The sequence below is a fragment of the Eretmochelys imbricata genome, chromosome 7, assembly GCF_965152235.1.
Source record: "Eretmochelys imbricata isolate rEreImb1 chromosome 7, rEreImb1.hap1, whole genome shotgun sequence".
NCBI lineage: Eukaryota > Metazoa > Chordata > Testudines > Cheloniidae > Eretmochelys > Eretmochelys imbricata.
In genome coordinates this window covers 108599519-108627292 of record NC_135578.1, presented here as the reverse complement: position 1 = coordinate 108627292, position 27774 = coordinate 108599519, and the positions used below count along the sequence as shown (strand labels likewise).

Here is a 27774-nt window from a genome sequence, read left to right as displayed (position 1 = left end):
AGACACTTCCAGCCCCTTCGCTGCCCCCTCCCTCCGCCCATTGATTGATAAAGGTGCCGGCCTGGCCGGCTTCCCCGCCTGACGCCACAGCGCACTGCACGGCGGCCGCTGCGGGAGCCGGAGCATGAGCGCCGCCGCTCACTCGCCCGTGGTGCAGATGGAGGGCAGCGCCGAGCGAGAGCCCCTGCCGCCGGGCTGGGAGGTGAAGATCGACCCGCAGACCGGCTGGCCCTTCTTTGTGGATCACAACAGCCGCACCACCACCTGGAGCGACCCGCGGCTGCTGGCGGAGCCGCACAAGGTGCCCGCTGGGGAGCCACGGTGGGGCGGCGGGGGGGCTCCGCGCCGGGAACTTTGTAGTGAAGGGCCCGGAGCTCGTCCTCTGCGCAGCGCCGGGCACGGCAGGGGGCAGAGCAGAGCCCCGGGGGGGGGGGTGTGCGTGAAGGGACCGGCTTCTGAGCCTCCCCTCGGTACATGGTCATTGTGGGGGGAACCCCCCCTCGGTACATGTTAATTGCGGGGGGGGCAGCCTCCCCCCGGTACATGGAAAATGGGGTGGAGGGAGGCGCAGCCGGGCCTCCCCTCGATACATGGTAAAGGGAGGGGGGCAACAGGCCCTCCCCTCAGTACACGGCAAATTCGGGGAGGGGGAGCAGCCGTCCCTGCTCTCCCTACATGGCAAATGTGGCGGGGGGCTCGGCCAGCTGGCCCTCCTCTGGGTACATGCTAATTTCCGGGGGGAGATCGAGGGTCAGTGGCAGAGCCGCCTGTCCTCTCCTCAGTACATGGTAGTGCCGGGGGGGGGGGTGAGGGGCAGTGGCAGGGCCATCTGCCCTCTTCTCTCCTCAGTACATGGCAATGTAGTGAGGCCAGGAGCTGCCTTTTGTCTCTGACGCACTGCAGTCCTTTTTTTGTGCATTAAATCATTTGATACCTTAGCCCTGTAATGTTTATTTAAAGGTGGTTAAGTCCACTCAGCCTGCCTGGGGAGACACAAACTCTGATTTATTTTTCAGATGTGTATAGTTTAAACAATGGACATCACTAAAAAAAAAAAAAACCTTCCTCGTCAAGGTTTTTTTTTTTTTCCTGACTAACTGTCTCAGTAATTTTGCTCTCTGGTTTGGTTTTGTTTTAAAGTATGCTTATGGGAAACCCATCTCTCACTCCAAATATGTCCATGTAAAGAGAAGTAGCTGAGAGGTAGAGAGTAGTCATGATTTTTCTAGGTGCCTTCATAAATGGATCTTTAAAGTAAACCTGTCTTAGTTTAAAGAAATGCTGAATTTATAGTGTCCCTACATTTAATCAAAATTAGTGTTTTTTGTTAGATTTAGGCAATAACCAGGAGAGAAGGAGCTGGAAACTCCCTAGATGAACTAGGAAGTTTTTTTAGAACCTAGTGGAAAATAAGAGTTTATTGTCAGATGTTTGTTTACTTTGTTTTAAGTGCTGGTATGCTAAACTTTGTCCCTGCCTTTATTTTTGAAACCATATTACTGATGGTCATAAAACATTACCGTCATAGGACTAACACAGGGACCAATTCTGCTATCTTTACACCCTGAGTTCCCGGCCTACATAGAAGAGGGCTGTACAGAACTCTGCAGCACATCAGAGGAAAGAAAGCTCCCAATAAAATATGGAAGGTGCTGTTCAGGCCAGTGCTGAAAGAAGTTTGGGTGAGCTCTATGTTTCTGTATATTGGACTGGTAGTCTGAACACCTGATTGCTTCAGCTGCAAGGGAAGGTTCCTGACACTTTAGAAATCAGCCAAAACTTCCAACTGTTGCCTTAAAAATGATGCAGTGCTGGTGGTCTGAGGCTTGTAAAGGTAGCAGGTTATTGTAGAGCTCCAAAGTAGTTAGATCATCAGGACAACATTCAGTTCAAACTAATCCTGCAGATAACTATTGTTTCACCATTTTATCAGCACACTGGAAGGACTTAGGGCCTGTTAGTGGACAGTATTGTTGTCTGTGTTGATATATAAGCAGAAGCCTACTGTAACAACATTTATTTGTTTTTGAATTATGTTTGAAATACTGTAAAATAGACAATTCTGTAGAGGTCTGGAGTGCATTTTTATAAATCAGCCCATGCAAAGTGATTTTTTTTTTTTTTTTGACTAATGATGACAACCATTTTTTGTGCAATTCTGACACTTGTAACCTTATTCATTAGTGTAAATATTGGAGCTTCAAACACTAAAGGTAACAGGGAATACTTTTTTAAATTCCTCAGTTTTAGAATGATGATTGAATAAAATTTGTTATTACTCATTTTGTGAATGCAGGTCACTCAGAGTACAAGCAATACAGTACATAAGGGAAGCCAGAGAGACTGATTTTTCTTCACACTGGTGTGAATCAGGAGTAACTCCACAGAAGTCAATTGAACTACATGGGTATAGAACCAGTGTGAAAGGAGATTTTCTGTATTTAATCCAGATTTTACAAAACAGTTTTTTCATTTCTATTTTCATTTTTGTAAATGTTCTTAAATGCTTTGATAGGCACTGTTTAACTTAATGACAAAGTAAATTATGTAATTTTGATGCTATGGTAAAGATCTCAGAAAAATATAAATCGGTCAGTATTAAATAAACACTATATAAACAGCTTTAGTTCATCTTCAGACAGATTGTCTGCATAGTGTAATGGGGTCCCAGACAGCATTGACACTACTATAAACAAATAATAAATATTGATCGGTGTTTTAGGTAACCATAACACTTTCTTGAAGAATAAAGAGTGCAATTTTTGAATTACCTCTGTTATAAATTTGCCATCTCTTGGGAAATTAACAAATGTCTCCTCTAATTTGTTTAAGATAAAAAGTCAGATTTAAGCTGCTTTTGATAATCATCTGAAAACAGGAAAATTTTGAATTATGGTGGATCAGAGTTCTTCCTTTGTGATTGAAACAAAATAAATTCCAGCCTGCTCTGATGTGAAATCTGTAGTAATGGAAAGTAACTCCTTTCCTGTCAGGTTTTAGGGATTATTTTACAAATCAGTTTGGAAGTAGTTTGAAGGGAAAATGTACACGCTTCTATATAAAAACAAGAAACAATTGCACCTACCTTTGAAGAAAGATATTATGAAATAAATTTTCCTAATAGGAAAACTTGGAAAATACTCTCAAAAACAGGCATTTATATTAACAGCTTATCAAGATAAAGGTTAGTGCTTCCTGAGAAGGAAAGGAAAATTGTTGATTTAATGCTCTATTCTGTTACTGACAACAGACACAAACTCCAGTTGATTTCACTACCAGTTTTGCATGAATGGCCTGATAGGGCCCTTAGAGTTTGGGCCTGAATTTAGAATCACCTATTCAAATTAGGGAGCAGATTCTGGCACCTTCACTCTGGTTTAAGTAGCATTATGTTTCACTAGTAGTCCTGTTGACTTCACTGGAACTATTTGTGGAGTAAGGTCATAAAGGTTTTAAATTCTGGCCCTCAAGAGATATTGTGTGTCCCTAAATAAGAATTCTGAGCTGTCAAATTTTGCTACTTAATTGGCATACTTTAACAAACAGAACAAAAAATTAATCTCTGGCTTCACATTCAACTGTAAATACAAAAATATTTCTGAAGGGGCATTAATTATGAAGCTTGTGTTAATGAATGACTGAGATCAGATTTTGTATGCAGTCAAAAGGAGGAAAACTTTCAAACAGCTTCCTTGTTTTCTCACTCATTTACCTAGTACAATTCAAACAGAAGAACAAGTTTTGTTTTGATCTCAAGGATGAGCTGAGGAGTAGAAGAACTAAAATTTTCATTCTTTACCCTGCTACACTTGGATAATTCAAAAGAGACAAAATGTTTTCTGAGATTTCAGTAATGCCCTGTTCTTTTGGAAAGCTCATAAATGCAGCTAGTGAAACCACTGACTGTGGGCCACCCTGGTATTGGTGCTAAAACACCAGTTTAAAATGATCTACATCCTCTTGATAATTCATCCTTTTGAGTGACCTGTGCAGTGAAATTAACTTACAAGGACTACAGCAGTGAAATGAAACACAAAGTGAGAAGTCATTTTCTAGCTAACTGAATAATAACTTTTGTGAGACCATTAGTGATAATGAAGCCCTCTTATTTCGGTCATGTTGGGCATGATTCTCCTTTCATTTATTCTGGTTTTACACTGGTGTTACTTCATTGATTTCAATGGTATACTAGACCTATTATCCCTTAAACCCCTAATCCAAGCCTCATTTAAGTCAATGGAACCAGGCCCTCAATTACCAGTTAACTGTGGAGTACAATACATAGCAGCAACCACGTGAAGATGTTCTGGTTATTTTTGTTATTTACTGTTGCCCTCTTCCCCCACATATATGAAGAGCAGACACAATACGTTTATGCAGTTTATTAGGTTTTGTGGGAGGAGTGGTGGTTGTAGGTAAGTCTCTCAACTTTAACAGTTTATGGCCCAGTTATTTGTATGGAACCATGGAATTTGTATGAAATGGAATGTCCGAATGGATTTACGGACATTGTCCGGAGATCAAGGAGTATAAAATCTCCAACTAGACTGAAGTGAACAGAAATAATGTTTTTGGTAATGACTGAAAAGCATTTAGAGTATGAAGGCAAGTTCTTTAATAGTTATTTTCTCCCAGGATACTAACTACTAATTTATTGAATGACTTGCTGGCACTTTCAATACTGTGGACCACATAACTTATTACATTTCTATTAGAGAAGTGTTTTCCAGCAAATACCATTGCTTTTCCTTTAGTTTCTTTGTTAATAACCATCTTCCCTTGGGTATGTATGTCATTTGTTTTCCTGAGTAATTAATGTCATAACTCAGCATGGCTTTTGCCAAGATTATTTGAAATGGTGGGTCAGTCTACTAAGTTGTTCAGTGGGAGCCCCCGAACTTTTGAAAATGGAAATGGACCAAATTTAGCTAGGGAGGATGGTTTCAGGGAAGGGCTTGAATGGTTTCAGGAAAGGGAACACATCGACAAGGCTTAAATAAGTGTTAACTAATGTCCCACTCGTATGTATTCTTTTTACATGGACTACTCCCCTTTGATGTTTATTCTAACTAAAGATGGGTCACAGGTGTTAACTGCAGAGAGAGATTCACTGAATAGATGTGATGGTCATCAATGGCTCAGAGGCATAGTAGGTTGGGGATCTTGGCTGTGAATCCCTAGACTCCTCATAGATCATAGAATATCAGGGTTGGAAGGGACCTCAGGAGGTCATCTAGTCCAGCCCCCTGCTCAAAGCAGGACCAATCCCCAACTAAATCATCAGCCAGGGCTTTGTCAAGTCTGACCTTAAAAACTTCTAAGGAAGGAGATTCCACCACCTCCCTAGGTAACGCATTCCAGTGTTTCACCACCCTCGTTGTGAAAAAGTTTTTCCTAATATCCAACCTAAACCTCCCTCACTGCAACTTGAGACCATTACTCCTCGTTCTGTCATCTGCTACCACCGAGAATAGTCTAGGTCCATCCTCTTTGGAACCCCCCTTTAGGTAGCTGAAAGCAGCTATCAAATCCCCCCTCATTCTTCTCTTCTGCAGACTAAACAATCCCAGTTCCCTCAGCCTCTCCTCATAGGTCATGTGTTCCAGTCCCCTAATCATTTTTGTTGCTCTCCGCTGGATGTTTTCCAATTTTTCCACATCCTTCTTGTAGTGTGGGGCCCAAAACTGAACACTGTACTCCAGATGAGGCCTCACCAGTGTCGAATAGAGGGGAACGATCAAGTCCCTCGATCTGCTGGCAGTGCCCCTACTTATACATCCCAAAATGCCATTGGCCTTCTTGGCAACAACGGCACACTGTTGACTCATATCCAGCTTTTCGTCCACTGTAACTCCTAGGTCCTTTTCTCCAGAACTGCTGCCTAGCTATTTGGTCCCTAGTCTGTAGCGGTGCATGGGATTCTTCGGTCCTAAGTGCAGGACTCTGCACTTGTCCTTGTTGAACCTCATCAGATTTCTTTTGGCCCAATCCTCTAATTTGTCTAGGTCCCTCTGTATCCTATCCCTACCCTCCGGCGTATCTACCTCTCCTCCCAGTTTAGTGTCATCTGCAAACTTGCTGAGGGTGCAATCCACACCATCCTCCAGATCATTTATGAAGATATTGAACAAAACCGGCCCCAGGACCGACCCTTGGGGCACTCCGCTTGATACCGGCTGCCAACTAGACATTGAGCCATTGGTCACTACCTTTTGAGCCCGACAATCTAGCCAGCTTTCTGTCCACCTTATAGTCCATTCATCCAGCCCATACTTCTTTAACTTGCTGGCAAGAATACTGTGGGAGACAGTGTCAAAAGCTTTGCTAAAGTCAAGGAACAGCACGTCCACTGCTTTCCCCTCATCCACAGAGCCAGTTATCTCGTCATAGAAGGCAATTAGATTAGTCAGGCATGACTTTCCCTTGGTGAATCCATGCTGACTGTTCCTGATCACTTTCCTCTCCTCTAAGTGCTTCAGAATTGATTCCTTGAGGACCTGCTCCATGATTTTTCCAGGGACTGAGGTGAGGCTGACTGGCCTGTAGTTCCCAGGATCCTCCTTCTTCCCTTTTTTAAATTTGGGCACTACATTAGCCTTTTTCCAGTTGTCCGGGACCTCCCCCGATCGCCACGAGTTTTCAAAGATAATCCTGTCGCATTGAATGGCATCTGCCATGAAAGTAACACTTCTGAAAGCGGCCCTTCTAGCAAAGATCTCACATCACTGGACAATGCTGATTGCCTTGAAGTGATGCAAACAAACTGTCTGCATTGCTTAGAAAGACCGATAGGTGTATGCAACTATGCCCCAGGTGCTCGAATTTCCAAAGTCTCCCACCCCACCACTATAATTCATTTCTGACTGTATTTACATTTGTCCTTTCAATTCCTCATCAAACTCCAATCTTGGTTCACTAGACCCACACATGGGTGGTTTTTTCAAAAATGCTCAGCATTGACCTAACCCTTCTCCCATTCAAGTCAATGGTAAAATTCCCACTGACTCAAATAAGAGAAGAATTTGGCCAGTGGTAAACAGTTTTGAAAATCCCACCCACTGGTTCTGCTTCTCTGTTACCTTGCACCTCATACCATCTCTTACTCCAGTCAAGGTAAGTGCACAGTGGTTGTAACATGCTACCAGATTTTATTTCGCAAACGTTTTATACTCGGTTTGCACTGGTGTGAGTGACTACACAAGGCAGTGGAGAATTAGGGCAATCAAGGTCCACAGATTCACACTTTCATGGGCATAGAAGCTGTATTTTTTTTTTTAACTCCCTAAATTATACATTTTGGAACTGGATTAGTAGTGATACACCCTCTTACCTACAGGTGGAGGAAAGATTTGTGCCAGTGTTCCTCCTAGTGAGGAGTCTTTAACACCTACAACTGATGCACAAACATGACTGTTCATTATGCCCATGTGATAAATAGCATTGTATTTGATTGGACAATAGTAAACCAGGTGCAGAAAAGTTTGGGCTGGAAGGGACCTTGTGAGATTAATTAGTCTATCGCCTCACGCTGAGGCAGGACCGAGTATACCTAGACCGTCCCTGACATTCCTATGTTTCTTTCAAACATAGATACCTATCGGAAATGAGTTTCAGTGGACTAACAGTACCATTCTTCTATGCTGTGAACTCCTCTTCACTCCTCTTGTGTGGCATCAGTACTTCGTTCTTGCCCTGTTTTTACCCCAAATTATACCTCCTGATTCTGCTTCCAAAGAAAATATAAAAGTAAAAGGGGCTGCAAGCCCAAGAGGTGGCTAAAGAGAGGCTTTTTTTGCAACTGGTGCTAGGGAAATCTTATCAGTAAATAGGGTGCGGCATAAGTGTTTTTACAGTGTGGAAAAATTAATCTATGTGGATGAAATGCTATTTTAGGGAGTGATGCCAGAGGACTACCCTATGCACAATTAAATCAAGATGAGAATTCAGGCAGCAGAGATGTCCTGTGAAGTGAATGACTGATCACTTGTTCGCTATTTGCTTTCCTTTCATGAGTGGCAGCACGTTGCTGCTGCTTGAGATTCATCCCGTCTCCTATGCTCTGAGTTCATGGGACACAGCCAGTATTTGGAGCACAGAAGACAGACTGGCCACCTGCTGCTTAAGGAAAATCACGTAATGAACAGAAGTAGCTTGGTATAGCACGTTGTCATTAGGATCCTTGGCAAGATAACTCCTGTTGGCAGAGTCTTAGTAGGCTTTACTTCAAGTTTATCCCTCTTAGAGACCGTCTCTCTTTGTGGATGTCATTGTTTTCTCAGAACATGTTCAATTCAGCCCAACTGATGCAATCTTCATGTGGGCCAACTTCTACTTATTGACATAAAGGGCAAGTGTCTTCATGTTTTGTGGAAGGCCAGGATGTGATAGCCTAAGAGGAATCTTCTTGGTGAGCAAGAAAATTATAGCTATAATTCATAAAACAAGATTAGGTCATAGTACAGCCAAGTTGTGACTTTACAGCTAGAAGCATGGATCTCTGCTTTTGAACTACATAGAACTTACCCGTGGTTAGATTCTTTCCTTGCTTTTTTGGTCCACATCAGCATATTGTCACTATCCATCAGATAGAGTATGCATTAATGGAATATTTGCAAGGTATATATTAACTACTTTGGTTAACAGAAAAACAAACCACAAGCCTTATTTGCCTGCATATGTGAAAGGCATGAAATAAAACCCCAGCATTAAACAAATAAAACATCAAAAGCAAGCAGCCTGTTGTACAAATAATGATGTGACAGATTAGATGCCTTATTAAGACAAATTCATGAGACTAAATATGTTCATGAGTTATCCTATCTTTCTTCAGTCATTAGTTAATGATGCCTCACTCAATAGATATGAACACTGACTGTAAGTGAGTGAGAGAATATGAAAATCCTGAGTAGGTGAACTTCTGAATTACAGCAGTAGAAGCAGTATGGTCCAGTGGACTGAGCACTGGACTGGGACCTAGGAGATGGTAATTCTGCCCTTAAGTGGCTATATGACCTTGGTGAAGTCAACTAACCTCTGCCCCTCTTACCCACCTTTTGTAAAATGCTTTGAGAACTATGAATAAAAAGCACTTTGTAAGCACTTATTATTAATCCATGAAAACATAGCATCGCTGAGGGAACTGGTTAGATTAAAACTTTTAATTAATATTTTTAAGTAAATTACTGTTGACCAGTGGTGCCTAAACTTTTCCTTCATGGGGGCTGACCCAGGCCCCACTGCACCCGTTAGGGTGGTGCACCCCACAGTTTGGGAACCACTGGTATAGACAGTCTGGGGTGTGCTGATTTTTACTTTTAATAAAGCCTCTTAACACTGATTAGTTAGCTAGCTAGATCAATTGTTATACGTTTTTGGGGGTGGGGAGAGGGGGATATTGGTTTGGCTGTAACTGAATTCCAAGAGGGCAAGCAGTCAGAATTTTTTGAGTTGCAGACACTTTTGGCTTCCTATAAAGTAAAAAATATTCTCATGTAAATGGAACTGGTGCATCCTTCTTAGTTCAGAAATATGAGCTACTATTATACTATCCTATAATGACACTTCTGTTTGAAAGTGGAATAGATATATGTGCAAAGAATACTACGTTACTAAAATGTCTCAATCAATTTTGGCAGGCACTTTTCCATTTATTTTATGTTGGTCTCCTGACCTGTGGGACTCCTTGCTCCCTGAAAACATGGGACCAGATCCTGCAACTCTCACTCATGTGAAATAGAGCTTAATCCTGCCTTCATGGACTTCAGTGGGTGCAGAGTCAAATCCATAGCCTCCCTGAAGCTAGTGGCGAGGGTTACCAGAGTGAATTCAAGTTCTGCAACGTAACTTAAAACTTCCTCCTTTGGTGACCCTATAAGAGAAATCCCAAGGGTTTCTGTGAATGTTCATATAACACAGGCACATACAGTACGTACATTTCCCCTTAGTGCCTATCTGTTTCGATCTCTCTGTAAGAGCTATGGAAAAGCTAAGTATTATAATTAATATGTAAATCTTAGAAAGTCTCCCTTCTTTGGGTAGTGTAATTATACTGAACACAGCTTAATAAAATGTTACTGGCCACGTGTTCTGCAAGAAGCAAAAATGTTGCTTTTCAACTTTTTTCCTGTAGATCCTTGTAGTATTGTATATTTTGGAGTTCAGTCCTACTCTTCTTACTCATGCAAATTGTCTCCAATTTAAGAGCCCTGCTGTAATGATGTGCATTCTAGTTTGCATCCAGCATGTTCTGGAAAATTTCAACATCTGTTGATAGAACAATATGGAAGAGTTAGGAGTGACTGAAAGCTCAGGCATGACCTCAGGATTTGACTAATTATAATAATTTTGGCCTCTGAAGAATGCCTGAACAGTCAGCTCGATGTGTTGGCCTTACCTCATCCTCCACACCAGGATGAGAATGCTAGTGTGCACAGGCTGTCGTCATAAGGATTCCTTCCCTTTCATCATGCCCTGCTTGCTGAGGGAACTCATTTAAAAGCTGTGAGTAAGGTTGAGAATCTTGATGTCCCTCCTCATCGGAAGCCAAGAGTAGGCTGTGGTGCCATGAAGCATTTGTGCTGGCTGCACTTTTGTTTGTCCTGGTGATGACCTCACAACAGCAGCATATGCCCTCTTCGCCAAGAGCTGTGATCATTGAAATGGCCCTTTAGCAGAGCTACGAGCACTGTGCATCTCTTTCACTTGCAGCTTGTTTGAAATGCAGCCACGCATTTTCCTCCCTGATTCGTGCAAGCATAATATGATCGGATTGCTCACTGTTCTTTAATGTGGTTGCCTATAAAGTGATGGACTGGCTTTAAATTGCCACTGTTGATTTTAAAGCCATTTATGATGTAGGCTATATTTAAAACCTCTGAACCACTTTCTGAAGGGTTTCTGCATTCACATTCCACCTGCTTTTCAGGTCCCTCCCATCACATATAAGAGAACAGATGATCAGGTTTATCCTATGCCTTTAAGACCACTGTTGGACCTTACTTTTAACCTTCCCTTTTATTCATTTATCTTGGACTCCTCTATTTTTAGTTCTGAGATTTTTTTTTAATGTTAGTTTTTTTAAAGTACTAAATGTTAATCTGCTCATCCACGACTGGGGATGGGGACTTTATCAATATTATTATGATTAAAAAATATTCGCATACTCTGTGGCACATTTTACCTTTGTAGCAGCAAGATGAGAGAGAGATTCCTTTTAGTCCATTATGCAGCATTGGTGCATAGGACTTGGATTTCTGCTTGCTTTATTTGAACTAGGATGGTCATCGACTAAGTTTTTAATCTCATTGTATTTTGTTTTAAACATTTCTTTTTATACCTGTGTCTTGAGTATGGACTCTGGCCTGTGTAAACATCTGTGTTCAGACATTGTTTATTGTAAGGCAAATAGCACATAAGAACTGAATATAAAAAGTACTGGTAAGCATGACTTCTTCCTAAGCTGAACCCTGAGACTGAACATTCTTTAGAGGGGTTCCCATGTTCTCACCTTCATGGTACTACAGTGAAAATTCTGTGGTTGCTAATTCCCCTTCTCTTCCCCCATCCCAGTATCCTAGCTGTGATGTCGTTCTTTTTATGTGCTAGAAGATTCCTGTGTGTGAGATGAGAAACTTCAGCCTTTTGTGCATAGCACTGTGAATTACACTTTCAGAAGATCCTTTTTGACCTAAAAACCCAATTATTGAAATCTCTGTTCTTTTAAGGTATGCATTTACTATGATTTTGAACAATAATTAAGGATATGATTCTGTCATGGATTCCGTGACTTTCTGGGACCTCCGTGACTTCTTTTGAGGCAGCCCCAGGGCGGCCAGAACTGCTGACCAGCAGTCAGCCCCCAGGCCTGCTGGAGCAGCGATCCTGGAGTGGCTGGAGTTGGGTCAGCCCCCCTGGGGCTGGAACAGCTGCAAGCTCCAGCAGCGCTCTGTTTGTCTCCTCTTCTCCCCCCCTCCCCCCACCAGGGTATTTTTAGTAAAGTCAGGGACAGGTCATGGGCTTCTGTGAATTTTTGTTTATTGCCCGCTACCTGTCCCTGACTTACTAAAAATACCCATGACAGAATCTAACCTTAACCGTAATAAAAGGCCAACTGTGCAATGGAACCAAAATCAGTTTGCAGTGATTTAATTTTAAAAAGGCTGTGCTCTTTCTGGGATAGTGTCTTGACTCCCTCTGGATAGATTTTAAAGATGTTTTTTACATACTTAGATTTATTTTTATGCTTAAGGACTTCTCTTTTCACTAGGAAAACCATTTATTTCTAGAGATTCTGAATTAGAGGAATAATCAAGAATCTGATGAATTTCACATTATCATTTAGATCTCATCTTATTTCAGTCTATGCTAAGGCCCAAACATCAATGAGAGAACAGAATTGGACCTAAAAGTAAGTAGTTCGGGGCAGATTGTTCTATCAGCAGACTGAGGTCATGAAAATTCAGAGTTCTGTGCTGGGTGACTCTGCAGCATCATTGTTCCCTTCCCCATGCTGCACAAAAGCCTTTCTGTAGAGATGACCTAGACATCCAGGTTATCAGGTGTGGAGGGGACAGATGTCAACAAATCATTTAATCTCTCACCCTCCCCTCTACCAACCCTGCAGTAAATCCCTCCCCCCCACCCCCCCCCAGTTAATATTACTAAAGGCTATGAAATTGTCACTTAGCATGAATTCAGGGGGCATCAGAGAGAGGACAGGAGAGTCCACAGTAGCCTACTTTCAATGAAGCTTTGCTACTATTGGGCCATTACAGGCAGAAAGACAGGGCAGGGGCTGAAACTTCAACACTGATGGTCCTTAGATTCATTCTTAATAAATATAAAAGAAAACAGCAGCTGTGAAAGGAATCAATGCAAACAGATTTTGGGTCCATTGTCTATCTGGGGTGAAATCCAGGCTCTGCTGAAGTCAATGACAGAACTCCTATTGACTACAGCAGCACCATGATGGACTTTATGGCCACTGAAAATCTAGAAAGGGTATCTCATCCGTCTCTTCAAAGTGCCTTTTCCAACAGAATTTACATGGAAAGATCTTGCATAAAGGACTAAGGTTTAAAATTCTCCTCCATTACTCTGGATGTGAGATTGCACTGGCACTCATACACCCTGAATGGAGGACCAAAACTTGACACATTGTAAGGGCTGATCTGCAGTTACGATTTTACCAGCACAGATATTTTGGTAAGGAGTGTGATTTTGTTGTTGTTGTTTACGAACATAGTTATGCTTATTTTGCTTCACCAAACCACAATAAACTATGCTGGTATAAGCATTTTTATACCAGTAGAGCTGCATCTACACTAGTTGTCTTTTTGTTTTTTTTTTCCTCCACTTTAAGGATGCCAGCTTAGTTAAAGCAGCAAACTTAAGCATAGACAAGGCCTTATTAACCCAAGGCCATGCTAAGCTACTGAATTAGCTGGTTGCTGGTATCACAAACCATGCAAAGAGGTTTCAGAAGACCACCGGGAAAAGGAAGTTATTTTTTTAATGTAAATCCATGTTTATTTTTATATGAAAAGAAAGTGTTAACTATATTTGCATCAGGAACAATAGCTTCAGACCAAAATCAGCCACCTGTATTGTAAATGATCTTCCAGTATTTCTAGTTAGTTCAAGAAAAGACATCATTTACAGTTTGCTTCTACTTCAGTGCTTAAAAAAAGAAATTATTTACATGCTCCTGCTGTTTGTTGACAATGCTAGTTTAAAATTTTATAGCAATGTGTGTATCCTTTGCTGCTGAGAATTACTGCCATTTAAAAATCACAAATCAGTAATAACAAGGTTTTAAAATGCTTTGTGTAATCAGTTTTAAAAAAAAATAAAATTAATGCATTCAATTTGATGATTTCTAGATGTTGTACAAATGTTAAGCCTCCTAACACCTCCGAGACAGGAAATTGTTTTGTAGACAGGGAAACTTATAAAGGATAAAGGGAAGTGACTTTGAGACACAAATCAGTGGCAGTTGGAAAACAAGTTACATCAATAGGATTGTGATTGCAGCTAGTTGCATAGATTTCTTAGTGATGCATCATACATCACATTTTACTTTATTATTATTATCCAAGGTGCAGTTGCAAGGGCAAGTCAGAAGCATGGGGGAGATGAGGAGTGGGGAGGTGATGAAATAGTAGGGATAAAATGAGGGAGGGGGAAGAGCAGCTGGACTGAAGAGGAGATGCTGCCACTGTGTCACTGTAGCACTTCAGTGTAGATGCTCCCTATGCTGATGGGAGGGTCGTTTCTCACATCAGTGTAGGTAATCCAGCTTCCTAAAGGTGGTAGCTAGCTCAATGGAAGAATTCTTCCTTTGACCAATCACTATCTAAGGTGGGGATTAGGTCAGCATAGTTACGAGTCTCGGGCATGTGGATTTTTCATACCCTTGAGAGATGTAGCTATGCAATGGAAGTTTCCAGTGTGGACCAACCCAGTGTTACCGACTAGTAAATTTAAATTAGTATGAATTAAATGCTAAAAAGAATAATCAGGATTATAAAAAAATAGTTGTAATTGGATGACCTTCCTTATATTTGTGATTTATGTAATTCACAATTCATGCTACTTCTGGAGGCAGAGGGGGACAGAGAATTTTGTTGCTTTAGTGGGAGGTGCTCAGATGCTACAGTGATGAAGGCCATATAAACACCTTCATGGACCGATACATACATGTAGAAAGACAAATACTTAGCTACAGTTTTTATAATTGACCATGAAGAGAATTTGAGTACAGGGACTAACTATATTTGTAATTTTCCACAGGATGTATTTATACTTATTTACAGCTGTAAGTATAATGACAGATTACAGGAGTACAGTTCATGCTGTTCTGTTTAAGGTGGTGTCAATGTTTCCATTATAAACCCTATTTTCAGGGTTTATAAGCGTGCTATAAAATTTCACTCCAGGCAAATCTTGGCATTTTAAAAAAAACCCCACACAAACACGCCTCTCAGCCTCTTTGTTGTTGGGCTAGTTGTTTTACATTTCCAACCAGGGTCTGAGCTGTGGAGGCAGGATTTGTCAGATAGCTTTGAGATGGTTCACAAATTTAGGCAGTGTAAAGCGCCTGAAAATAAAACAACAAGGAGTCCAGTGGCACCTTGAAGACTAACAGATTTATTTGAGCATAAGCTTTCGTGGGTAAAAACCACCAGACTACTTGTTTTTGTGGATACAGACTAACACGCCTACCCCCTGATACTTGAAAATAAAATGTGTAGGGCCCTAACATGATCATATAGGATGAGATAAATCATATGGAGTGTGGTTGTGATAGAAGAAACCTTCACAAGGATTCACCTCATTCCGGATTGCTCTGTTGGGGGTTGGAATTGAGGTTGCAAGGCCCACCCTCAAACCTAGCAGGCTTCTGAGATTCCAAGGAAGATTTTTCCTCCGTACCGGCCCCTAGCAGCTTCCTGATAAGGTGTCTCAATTGGAGCTTTGCCAATAGGGACTGCCCTGCCATAGATATTCCATGGGAAAGATCCAATACAGCTTCAGGAGGCATCTTGTTTGGGGTCCTCCTGGCCCACCCAGGCTCTAAGCTCTCCATAGCACTGATCTTATACCCTGTGGGTCATCTTCTACAAGGTCCACAGGAGGAAAGGACAATACCACAGAGGTGGACAGATCGCCCCTTCCACACTAGTGTGGGGAAATCTGCACATGAGTCATCCCAGCTGGGTAGTATAATTCAGGCAGACATATCTAGCTACCCATAGATCTCTATCTATGGCAGCGTTTCTCAAACTGTGGCTCAGGACCCCAAAGTGGGTCATGACTCCATTAAAATGGGGTCACCAGGGCTGGCTTAGACTTACTGGGGTGCAGGGCTGAAGCTGAAGCCTGAGTCCTACTGTCTGGGGCTAAAGCTGCAGCCCGGGATCAAAGCCACGCCCAAGGGCTTCAGCCCTGGATGGTGGAGCTCAGGTTACAGGCTCCTTGCCTAGGGCTGAAGCCCTTGGGCTTTGCCACCCCTGTCCTGGGCGGGTGAGGGGGCTCAGATTTCAGTCCCCCCTCCTAGGGTCACATACTAATTTTTGTTGTCAGAAGGGGGTGACGGTGCAATGAAGCTTGAGAACCCCTCCTCTATAGAAAGGAATTTTCTTCAGAGGGATTGTGTGGAGCAGCTGTTGCAAATCAGGCATGGAATCTAATGACTCAGCCTAATCAGCAAGGTGTTTCTTCCGAGCACTGAATCATCTATTTTCCTGACTGCTAGGCAGCATGGTTGGCTTCACTCACTTGGCAGAAATTCTGCTTTGCACATGGTTTCAGTTGCCACTTGCTGACTGTTCTTGATTTTTTCAGGTAATCTCAGTTTGCCAACATAAGTGTATGTCCCTCCAGTGCCTAGAGGGGAATTACTGCCAGTAGCGCTAAAAACATACTGGGTTGATCTAGATTTATATTTGCAGAGGTAAATCCATTGATGCAGCAGGGAGGGTAAATTGGTGAAGAGGACCTAGTTGTTTGTACTAAGCTCCAGCAGCCCCAAGACCATCCATATGCAGGTGCTGATTCTTCTCTTGCATCTATTAAGTCTGAAATAATAAATAGTTAGAATCAAACCCATAGTCTTTAATTGTATGCTAACCTAAAATTATTTTTCTCTGAAAACTTTTTGGGCCCAGTTTTCCTTTCTGACTTCAGTGGAGTTTCTCTTAATTTACACCAGTGAAAAAAAATTCAGGCTGTCTGACTCGAGCCCCTTCCCTCCTGGAAGCACTTCATATATGTGGTCCCATTAACTTTGTTAAAACAAATATAATTTATTCTCTGCAATTTTATAGCTTGCTGAGTTTCTTCAGTACTCTTTGTTTTAAGGAGACACTGGCATATGGGAGGCTCACTCAGTATCTAATTAGAAAATAATTAATTTTCATTTAGTGAATTGGTCTGCTTACATATGACCGTGCTACATAACTAAGTAATTTTTCTGATTACAACAACACTTAATACTACAATAGAAATGTTAGAAATCCTATTATGTCCTCTTATTAAGCTCTCCCTTTACTGAATAATGACATTACCCTCTTGTGTAGTAGAGTGCTTGTTATATGATCTTACTCAAATACATCTGGAACTTGGCCCTTAGGAGGGCCTCAAAATAGAATGACAGTTGCAGGAAGAACTTTATTAGAGGACTTATGAGGGATCTTGGTACAAACCTCTTCCGTCTTATGCAGAGTATTAGTATAAGCATAATCCAGCACCATAAATACTTATCTTTCATTAGCTTTGTTAGATTTCCTTTTGGTATCCTCCCTTTACTACTCTAGTCTTTTGTTATTCTCCCCTTAGCAGCTATTACAGCTGAATCACATTTAGTTGAAAGCAGATACATTTTTCAGTATCCAGCATCAAGAATACTCTTTTAATAGCCAGTGGAAAGAACAATGCTGACAAACATTGCTTTTCTGATCATCTCCTGTTTTCTTGAGAATTGCTTTGTCTACAAATGGCCTTGATTCTAAAAGGTGCTGAGGGATCTCTTTCTGATCTCACACTGTTGTAAATCAGACACATCTCCACTGAAGTCAGTGGAGTTACACTAGTATAAAGCTTCTGTGTGTCAGATCAGAATTACAATCATGAAATGTGAAACATTTGGATATGTTTAAGCTGAAAGTTGCTGTCTATGAGAAGTGAAAACTTTAAAAATATCCCTAGACAAATAATTTGTTCATCTTTTTTCCCTGCTGCCCACAATTCTGAATGATTAGCAGCTGTAGTTATCCTCTGCATTAGAATGTGATACCAGTTGCTCATGCAAAGGAATTTAATTAGAAATAAAGGAAGTTTTAAAGTTCTGACATACAGTTCTTTCATTACTTTAAAGATGGAGGTTTAAGGTTACTTGTTCTTATGAGTTGCATTGGTCCTAACTTCTAAACTTTTCGCATGTGGTGTTTTTAATTTTTAGGAGGGCCAGTCATCAGCAAATGGTCCTTCTCAGGATACTCCAAGGCAGCCACAAGTAAGAGAAGGAAACTTGGGATACCCTCAACTTCGTGCTGGCTACATCCCTATTCCAGTTATCCATGAAGGTGCTGAGAACAGACAGCAGCATCCGTATTACTCCGTTCATCAACCTGGCATGCAACGATACAAAGCAGAAACTGTTCCCACCACAAAGCGGGCACAGTCACCTTTAAGGGGGGCTTACGCCCACTCAGAATCCCCTGCTAGAGGACCAGCTGAAGCTGCTCAGACAGATAAACAATGTGGACAGACAACAGCAGCTGCAACAGCCCAAACTCCAGCCTCACATGGGCCTGAGGTAACTTGACAGTAGTGCAGGGGTGTGTTTTGGATTACTCTCCAACATTTGTGACCTAAAATGGCATTACAGCAGATTTATCCCTCAAAAGTCCAAAATTACCATAGAATTACATTTCCCCCCAAATACTTTTGAAGTATTAATACAAACACAAAAATGTACTTTTTAATGATTCTACTAAGTCACTTCATTGTAAATGTTTACATTTTCTCTAGCATCACAGTGTCTCACTCACAAATGACTGTGCAGAAAGAATTGCACATAGATTGATTCTGTCTCTTGTCTCAGAAACAGAGGCACGTAGAGCCCGATTCTCCTCTCACACTGGTTGACTTAATGGAGTTATTCCTGATTTGCACCAATGTAAATGAGAGCAGAACTGAGCCTACGGTGTCCTGTGACATAACTATGAAACAATGTAAGTGCAAAAGCTAAAAACAAACCAAACCTGACAAAAAATAAAGGCTGTTAATAAATGAGACCATTTTAGAATCCACCAAACTGAACTATTTGCAGCTGAATATTTTTAAAGTGCATATTCTTTTTAGATATGTCATTTGAATTTGTTTAAAGCTTTTTTTAAAAGATGAACTGAAAAATAATTTTTCTGCCTATGCCCTTTACTAATTTGTTACTATATATTCATAATCAAAGATTTTTCATAAAAAAGATTCTGCTTGCTTTGTATCTCAGAAGTACCAGGACTTGGTTTCCTATTTTCTTTGGAGAGTTGGAGTTGAGATAATATCCTCACAACAGACTGAACCCTGAGCTTGAGTTTTCCCAGCCCTGAGTTGAGTGGGGAGTGAATGTTGAATTTGAGCCATATTACATCTTTTTACTGTCTCAAATAGTGGCAGGATTCACTCTAAATATGATTGGCCCATACACCACATGATTTTAAAATTCTGCTAGCCACTATCTCGGCTAACAGTGTTTTGTCCGTGAAACCCAGGGAGGCACAAGATAGAAGAATGAACCACCTACTGGGTTTTGGGGTTTTTTTGTTTGTTTGTTTAGTATGGCCAGAACCCCTAAGCCATATTTGTGTAACCACTTTGGCCAGTCCTCTTTCCTCACAGTACGTTGTGCAAAAGGACTTCCAAAAGTATATTGCCCCTGTAATGTTGATGCCACTCTATGTGCATGTCTTCCAAGCAGTATCCCTTACTGAAGCACTTTGGGTCAGCTGTCCAGATTCTCAGAATTCCTTGATACAAACGGTAGCTGGTAGGGATACACAAAAACAGTGTGGCCACAAACTAAAGTGTGTTACCTGTAACGAGAGAACTGCAGCTGTGCCTTTAAGTGTGGTGTAGCCAAGGCCTTATTTTTCCAAAATATCCAGCTAGTGCAGCTCTACCGATAGTACCAATGGTGGAAGCACTGGTGTAGACAAGGTGCCACCAGCATTTTAACTGTCCTGTTACTTAAACTCATTCTGAGCAGCGTTCAGACAACAGTGGATTAAAATGCTAAAACCACATTAGTATTGCTACCACCAGTGGAGTTACACCCCTGGGAAATTAAAGTCATTCTAGCATTTGCACCCCTATCCTAACAAGATACAAAACCACAGGAAGAAGTCCTAGTGTGGCAAAGGCAACATTGTTTATGTGACTGTGGGGTTTTTTTCCCCCCCTTTGTTTGCTTAACTTTTTGCCCCACATCCAACCAGTTTAAACAAGAACAAAGTTTCAGAAAGAGTCTGATTAAATGTCCCCTCCCTCCTCAGGGAATGTTGCAGCTCAGGTTTCACCTGTTACAGTGATGCTTTCTCACTAGTTCTGCAGTTGTCCAGCAGGTCCCCTAGCAAAACCCGGGAAACCAAATCCTGATGTGCAAACAGATTCCACCACTACTCCTGTATCTCTCCCCCTTTTTGGGGCGTGGGGGAGAAACAAATGTTGAGGCTGCCTGACAACATATTAATAAAATAAAAACGTGAAACAGTTAACACTAATTAATAATCTTGTTTTTACAGCAACCTCAGTCTCCTACAACTTCTGACTCACAGTCAGTTTCCCCTCAGTCATCAGGTAGACCCGGTGCAGGAAGCCACCAGGTCCGTCGAGGTTATATTCCAATTCCTGTGATCCATGAGGAAAAAGGCCTCAGGCAACCACCACAAATATATCATCAGGCACAGAAGACACACTATCCTGCACAGCAAAGTGATTATCATGTCCACCAACCAGTGTATCACAAAATTCAAGCTGATGAGCGGGAGCCCAAACCAGCACGAGAGCAGTCCCCATTCAGAATGTCTCAGAAGGGTTCGTCAAGTCGTGAAAGTTCACCAGCCAGAGTTACCACTCAGATACAGTCCCCAGTTCCCATCAGAGTACAGACAGTTGTGGACAGACCCCAGGTATGCAGGAAGATCAGAAAAATCTGATTTTTCTATAGTAATTGTGCTTTGTGTTAATAAAGTTTAAGATCTGGATTATACTAATAAGCACATAGAATTTCACAAACATAATGCCAGCATTAGATCCTCAGATCATGTAAATCCAGTATACACCAGCTGAGGACCTGGCCTTCAGTATTGTTGTTGACAGTGCCACCATGTTACTGAGGCACTATATTCTCATCAAAGCTAGCATTTCACGCAATAGGGTGCTAAAATTCTCATTCTCAAATGGGAAACTGTCAAAATTAGAGATTAAATAAAGAAGAAAAATTCAGGGATACTCTAAATCAATTCTGATTAAAACCCAGAACCTGATTCTCTTTTCACTTGCACCCTATGTAAATCTCAGTCAGTGGTGTAAGGGACATATACACTAGTGGAGAATCAGGCCCATGGGTTTTATAGTAACAATGCAACTTTGTCTCATTTATCATTGATTACAGCAGCAAATCCAGAAAGTAACTATTATTTATCATGATGAAAGGGGATTGGTAAAATCTACTCTACAGTCTGTTTCTACATACTGTACTTTCTCACTAAACTTGATTCATTCAGGGACAATGTGTCCAATTCTGCAATTTGTTCAAGACCGTGAAATTCCACCATACAGACAGTAATTTTCTACAATGTAGTCCCGTGTATAGTATCCTAGACAAATTCTAAAATATAATACTATTTAGTGCTTGTCATCCAAAAGATTTTACAACATCTTACATTCACTAATTAAGAATCACAGCTTTAGTCAAGTGGGTATTATAATATCCATTTTACAGATGGGTAAACTCACATAGCAAGACACAGGACTAGAAACTAGGAGTGCTGACCAAGATTAGCACTTACTAGACTACAGTGCTTTTTACGTGCCTTTTCTGAAGTATAGTCACATGAGAGTCAGAGTGGTGTCTGATTTAGTGAAGGGGAGGACTATATTTTGATTAGATGCATTTACTGAAAAGAGCTGTATTTGTTTGATTTACAGTCAGCCATTCTGGAACAGTACTTGGGGGTCAAATTCTGCCCTCAGATACAGTTGCTCACAGTATCTGAATATAGAATTAGGCCACTTGTACAGATCTGAATATAATTAAGCTTCTTACAGAGGCCACAAAGCAAGGATATTTAGAGTTGATATGACTTCAGCATTAAACAAAGATTGACGTATTCTCGGATTTCCATCACTTAAATCTGTAAGATAACCCTAAACCTCTCAAAGGTGCGCTTTTCCCATTGAAGTCAAAGGGAACAGAATTAAGTCAACCCTCAGCCCTTTTGAAAATCCCACCTAGAACATGAACAAAATAGTTAAAGGGGGTTGGGGGAAGCAAAATCCAGAATTAATGACGTGCTAAGTTTCACTGCTTGCTTTTTTTTTTTTTTTTAAGGGCCAAACCTTAAGGCACTTAATTAGATTTTATCCAGTCTTTACTCAGGCAAAAATACTCTCTTCGGTGCATATCAGCTCTGAAAATTGGCCCATTTACTTAGGTACCCTACATCAATATTTAAGCACCTAACTTTAGGCACCTATATCCAAAATAATTAGTCTAAGTGACTTTCCCAATGCCACACCATGAATCAGTGAAGGAAATGGGAAAAGAACTCTGGCTCTCATGACCCCCAATCCTGTGTCCAGACCACAAAGCCTTGCTACCTTTGGTTTTTATGGCAATACATTGTAATTTGTTTTGATGCCCTTTTGTCTCATTCTGACAATTCCGTGACTTTCCACTTTTCTGCAGCAGCTGCACCAGGCAGGCACCGGCTACTGCTGGGGCAGTCTCGGGCCATTGCACCCCCACCAACAGAAGTTGGGCCTGGGAGGGGGCCAGGGTTTGGGGCATTGGATGGGGTGAGGCAGACTCTGGGTGGCGCCTACCTGGGGGGCTCCCCAGAAGCAGTGACATCCCCCTCACTCAGCTGCTAGGCAGAGACATGGCCAGGCAGCTCTGCGTGCTGCCTCTGCCCAGAGCACTGGCTTCACAGCTCCCATTGGCTGGGAACCACAGCCAATGGGAGCTGCAGGGGCGGTGCCTGCAGGTGGAGGCAATGTGCAGAGCTGTCTGGTGATGCCTCTGCCTAGGAGCTGAGCGAGGGGGGATGTCACCGCTTCTGGGGAGCCCCCCAGGTAAGCACCACCCAGAGCCTGCCTCACATCGTCCTGTACCCTTGCCCCCTCCCACACCCAAACTCTGCTGCTGCTGGGGTGGGGACGCGCGGACACAGGTAGGGAGCCTGCCAGCCCCACCAACCCACCCCTCCACCAGCACGGGTCCTGAGGTGCGCGCAGCTACCCTATCTGCCCTTCCCCAGCACCTGCAGGGCCCCTGGGCAGTGCCCTCCAAGTATTAGTCATGGGTATTTTTAATAAAAGTCTGAGACAGGTCACAGTCCATAAATTTTTGTTTACTGCCCATGACGTGTCCGTGATTTTTACTCAAAATACCCATGACTAAAACATAGCCTTAATTATAGTATACGAGCTTACTTATTTGTTGCAGCTGAGATCCACCATATTCCTTCCTGCCCTTGGTGCATCCCCCCCAGGCCCAATGCCGAGTTGAGATTAGGGGGCAGATGCAGGGACCAGATCTTGCAGACTGGATAAGGGGACTCTGTGCTGGCCCATTGCAGTCCATGTCTGGTCCCACTGCACCTCCTGAATGAAGCAACGGGGATGGATCTCAGTAGGAGAACAAATCTCCCAATAAAAAGACCAAGTTAAAGCTAATAAGATTTGGAAATAGTCTTAGGTCGGTAATGGCAATGTTTGCAAATCTGGATTTTACCAGTGCTAGTTGTCTATTAAGAAGTTGGTGTTAATACTAATATTTTTAAGCAGCATCTTTCAATTAAGCCTCAGTATGATGGAAAAGATTTGAGACCTAGATTTTTCCAAAGGGACTAGTGATGTTTAGGTGCCTGAGTTTTTTGGATACAGCACATTCTGAAAATCAGGCCTGTTTAAGGTGTCTCAAATTGAGCAGCCAAAATCACTAGTCACTTTTTTGAAAATCTTTTGACCTGAAAATTGTATTTTTTGTTTACAAATGAAGTAGCATTGTTTTCATGTCTCAGAATAATAAACTTTCCTCCTTCAGGTTTCTCTGCAACAAATCCCACCCCAAGAAACACTACATGAAAGCATACCTGAAAACAAGGCAAGCCCATCAGGAACTGAGATGCCTTCATCTTATATCCCAATTCAAGTCATTCACAAAGAACCAGATTCTAAACCACCACCACAGAAACCTCCGCCCACTGCAGAAAAGGTTGATGAAAAGGTTGATAAAACGATTCCCTGTCCTGCTAAAAGTGCACATCCAGAGGAGAGGCTTGCTTCTGAAGAAACTTCACCACAGAAGATGATGGATGTGGAAGAGACACAGAAACATCCTGGTGTCTTGAAAGTGGAAGCAATTCTAGAGAATGTTCAAATGCTTGAACAGGCAGTTGATTCTTTCAAAGGCAAGAAAAATGACAAAAAATACTTGATGATTGAAGAGTATTTGACCAAAGAGTTGCTAGCCCTAGATTCAGTGGACCCCGAGGGTCGTGCAGATGTGCGCCAGGCCAGGAGAGATGGTGTAAGGAAGGTTCAGAATATTTTGGAAAGACTTGAACAGAAAGCAGAAGACGTCCCAGAGGTAGTTCATGTTTATGGACTTCAGTCAACCTTGATGGAGAATAATAAGCCACCACAGGAAATCATGGAGATTGATCCTGTGGTGGACAAAACCAGGAAAGATACAAGTAATGAAGGTGCCAAAGAGGAAACCAAAATGGAAACACATCAACCTGAAACTAAGGAAGAAGTATTTACCAATCTTGCCAGCACAACAAACACAGTTAATAACCCAACTGAACCATAGCCACATGTTGAACTTTAAAGCTCTCAGACTTTATAACTAGAAATGTGTTAAGTGAATTTTAAGTTGCATGCATTTCAGAAGCTTTTCATCCATTGGTTTTTAAATCAACATAGCAGCTTGGGACACACACACTTGCGGGGGGGAGAGGCTATAAAGAAAATGATGCATTTATCCTGTATTCTTACACTTTATAAAGAGACATGTTTCAAGAACGAGTCTTGTTCTTAAGATACTTTCGTGCCAGCTGGATGCAAAAAATGCCTCTGGGTTAACATTGATACGTATTGTATTTTAATGTTTCTTCTGCAGGTAATTTTTGTAAAATCAAAGCCCTGCCTCACCAGAATACCAAACCCTTCTACAAATGTAGCCACTCTAGCAAGAATATTTTATTTTTAATGTTCACAAATGGGCACTTTAAGTAAAGATGCATAGAAAGTGTGTAAGAAATTGTAGAGCTATTTATATGTGTGAAAGACTTCAGTGCTATATTTTAAAAGGGAAATAAAATAATATAGAAATCTGACTTAGTCTTTTGGTTTATAAACTAGAAAGCTGAGTATTTGCCTTCTAAAAATAGATATTTTTAATATCCTATTCTGTTTTAGATAATGTCTGCTTACACCTGCTTTCTGATGAGGGCAATGACTTGCCTTTGCCCAACTCCCTCTTTCAGCTGTGTTTATCAGCTGTCTGCACTTTTTGTTGTATGGAGACTTTATATTTGCTGCTTGACCTGCTGGTATTAACAGAGTTAGTCCTTTTAGGGTATTTTTATATGAAATCTTGCCAAAGCAAATCATGTCACTAACTGTATAGTTGACTCAAGTTCACTGTCATTCCACGCACTGTATTCGCATCCAGTTTCTATAACAGCAAATCAATGGGATCAACAAAAACCCATCTTCTGTTCAGTGAGTTTATTTCAGGGCCAGCTGCACACATTGTATCTGGCAAAACAATACAATGCAATCACTTTTCCAAGCAATCTGCTTTCCTGTATAATTTAAACAATGGGCCTAATTATTCTTTCAGTTACAACCATGTAAATCAGAAGTAAATCCACTAAAGGCAGCAGAGCCCGACCACTGCAAGTGAGAAGATTCAGGCCCAATGGGTTTTCAGCTATTTGTTCTTAAAGTATCTATGACTTGTTCTTTCAAATTATAAAATGGACAAGAAAAATATTTTTTTATAAGCTAACATTTTGTATTTATAATGTGGGAGACCCTCATCTAGTGTAAATGATGAATGTGAAATCAGTTGATCCAAGTTGGAAGGGGATTAGATTGGAAGTTAAGATTGTGTCATAAATTAAATGGATTTTAAATCTTGGTTATGAAAGACTTGTAGCCATTAAGAATTTGGAGTTGTCATTACATAATTTATTCCAACAGAATAATATAGCCTGCAAATTGCAGTAAACAGGTCTCTTAAAAAAATCAAAGCTAAAATCTATGATCTGTCTACCGTCTTTTTAATCTATAGGCAGATTGTTGATGTTTGCCTTAGTTTCATTTTGATAATCAACCCCACCACATAAATATGCACAACAATTTGTAACCAGTTGGCTATTCTTAGCTTTATGATGAGCACTGTAGTCATTCTGGTAAAAGAGGTGCAAATTAAATTAATCTGCCTGCATAATTCTTGCAGGAACTCACTTCAGTGGCACATCCTCCTGCAAGATTACATCTCTGAGGAGACATACCTCTGACATCATAAAACACAAATACTTTAAATCAGGGATGCTTCTAGCAAATCAACTATAAACGAGCTTCTAGTTAGACTCCCTTTTTTTCTTTCCCCTCAGTGGGACATTAAAAAAATCTTGATATTAAATGTCATTGATTAGCTGAGAAAGTAATCTGAGAATTTAGGCTATTGTCATTACTGAAGCATATTATTTCTTCACTGGAAGTTAGATACATTAAGGTTATAATTACCTTTGAAATAGAGGCATTACACTACCAATCAAGTATGTAATGAGTCATGTAATGCCATTTAAGATTATGCAGAGTCAAAACTTCATGACAAATATATTGACAAGTGGAGCAGGAGCCAGACTTTGATTCCCCTATTCCCAATGAAGAGAACTCATGGAGAACGGTATTGATCATCGGACTGTAGTCAGTGGCTCTCAAACTTTTGTACTGGGGATCCCTTTCACATAGAATACTTCTGAGTGTGACCCCCCCCCCTTATAAATTAAAAACAGTTTTTTTATATATTTAACACCATTATAAATGCTGGAGGCAAAGTGGGGTTTGGGGTGGAGGCTGACAGAACCCCTAGACTATATCATGAGAGAAGGATCAGTCCTGAATGAGGGACAGGGCATTGTGTTGTCCATGTCTAGCTATCTTCCCCCTCAGTTCACCTGCTGCTAAAAGGGAGTAAACTGCACCCACCATGAGTATATGCAGCCTGACATACCAACTACCCAGCATCTGGGAGGAGGTGGTGAGGAAGTCAAGCCACCCATTTCAAGTCAAATTCTGTCCCTCTTGCTCACTTGCAGCTCTGCAGAGCCTGTTTCAGTTCCTGGGTTAATACCCATGATGTTGGTAGCCAGCACAGGAGAGTAAGGGAGTGCCTTATATCTCATCATGACTGTGCTATCATACTAGGGCCAGAGCGTGACCCTGCTAAGTGATTAGTTATGGAAGTTTGCTATTGACTTCCACAAGCAGCAGTATCGGGTACTTACACACTTGCCCTCACCAGTCAATCCAAGTAGTGCTATGCTCTATAAACTGGGAATGTGCTTTGGAATGCAGAGCGTATGCAGTTATTTATGTTTAAGGGTTACTATTTTCGGAGGTTTTTCAGTAACAAAAGTTGCCTAGTAGTTACTATCAACTACTGGCCACTACATTTAATTTTGATAAACAAAACCAAACCAAACTCTCCAAAATAGACCCCAAAATCTGAGAAGTTCCAGGATGCTTCTCCCCACCCCCCAAAAAGTAGCAATAAGAATATATGAAGCCTGTAGACAGAATCACAGTCAAGGCTTGGGCTATTTTCTGATTGCACTATCTTGTCCAGCCAGTGACATTTTAAATGCCGGTAGTGGCCTGTTCTCTATATTTAAACTACCACCACAGACAGGCATTGTGTTTCTCATAAATATAGCCTTTTGACTATTTACATATGGCTACACTGTATAATCA

The 27774-nt window shown here is 41.4% G+C and overlaps 1 protein-coding gene across 1 annotated transcript; it reads left to right on the top strand.

The window, feature by feature from the left end:
- The first annotated feature begins 105 nt into the window (after positions 1-105).
- On the top strand, positions 106-25073 carry BAG3 (BAG cochaperone 3). The gene is made up of 4 exons (XM_077821634.1): positions 106-301; positions 17960-18316; positions 20301-20687; positions 23828-25073. The coding sequence occupies exons 1-4, from the start codon at positions 125-127 to the stop codon at positions 24596-24598; spliced, it is 1692 nt and encodes a 563-aa protein (XP_077677760.1). The 5' UTR covers positions 106-124; the 3' UTR covers positions 24599-25073.
- Positions 25074-27774: the final 2701 nt, after the last annotated feature.

Excerpts from the sequence above, each read along its gene's own strand:
- BAG3 (XM_077821634.1), top strand. The coding sequence starts at position 125 with ATGAGCGCCGCCGCTCACTCGCCCGTGGTGCAGATGGAGGGCAGCGCC. Across the intron at positions 302-17,959 it reads TGCTGGCGGAGCCGCACAAG|GAGGGCCAGTCATCAGCAAA; the intron begins GTGCCCGCTGGG and ends TTTAATTTTTAG. Across the intron at positions 20,688-23,827 it reads CAGTTGTGGACAGACCCCAG|GTTTCTCTGCAACAAATCCC; the intron begins GTATGCAGGAAG and ends TTCCTCCTTCAG.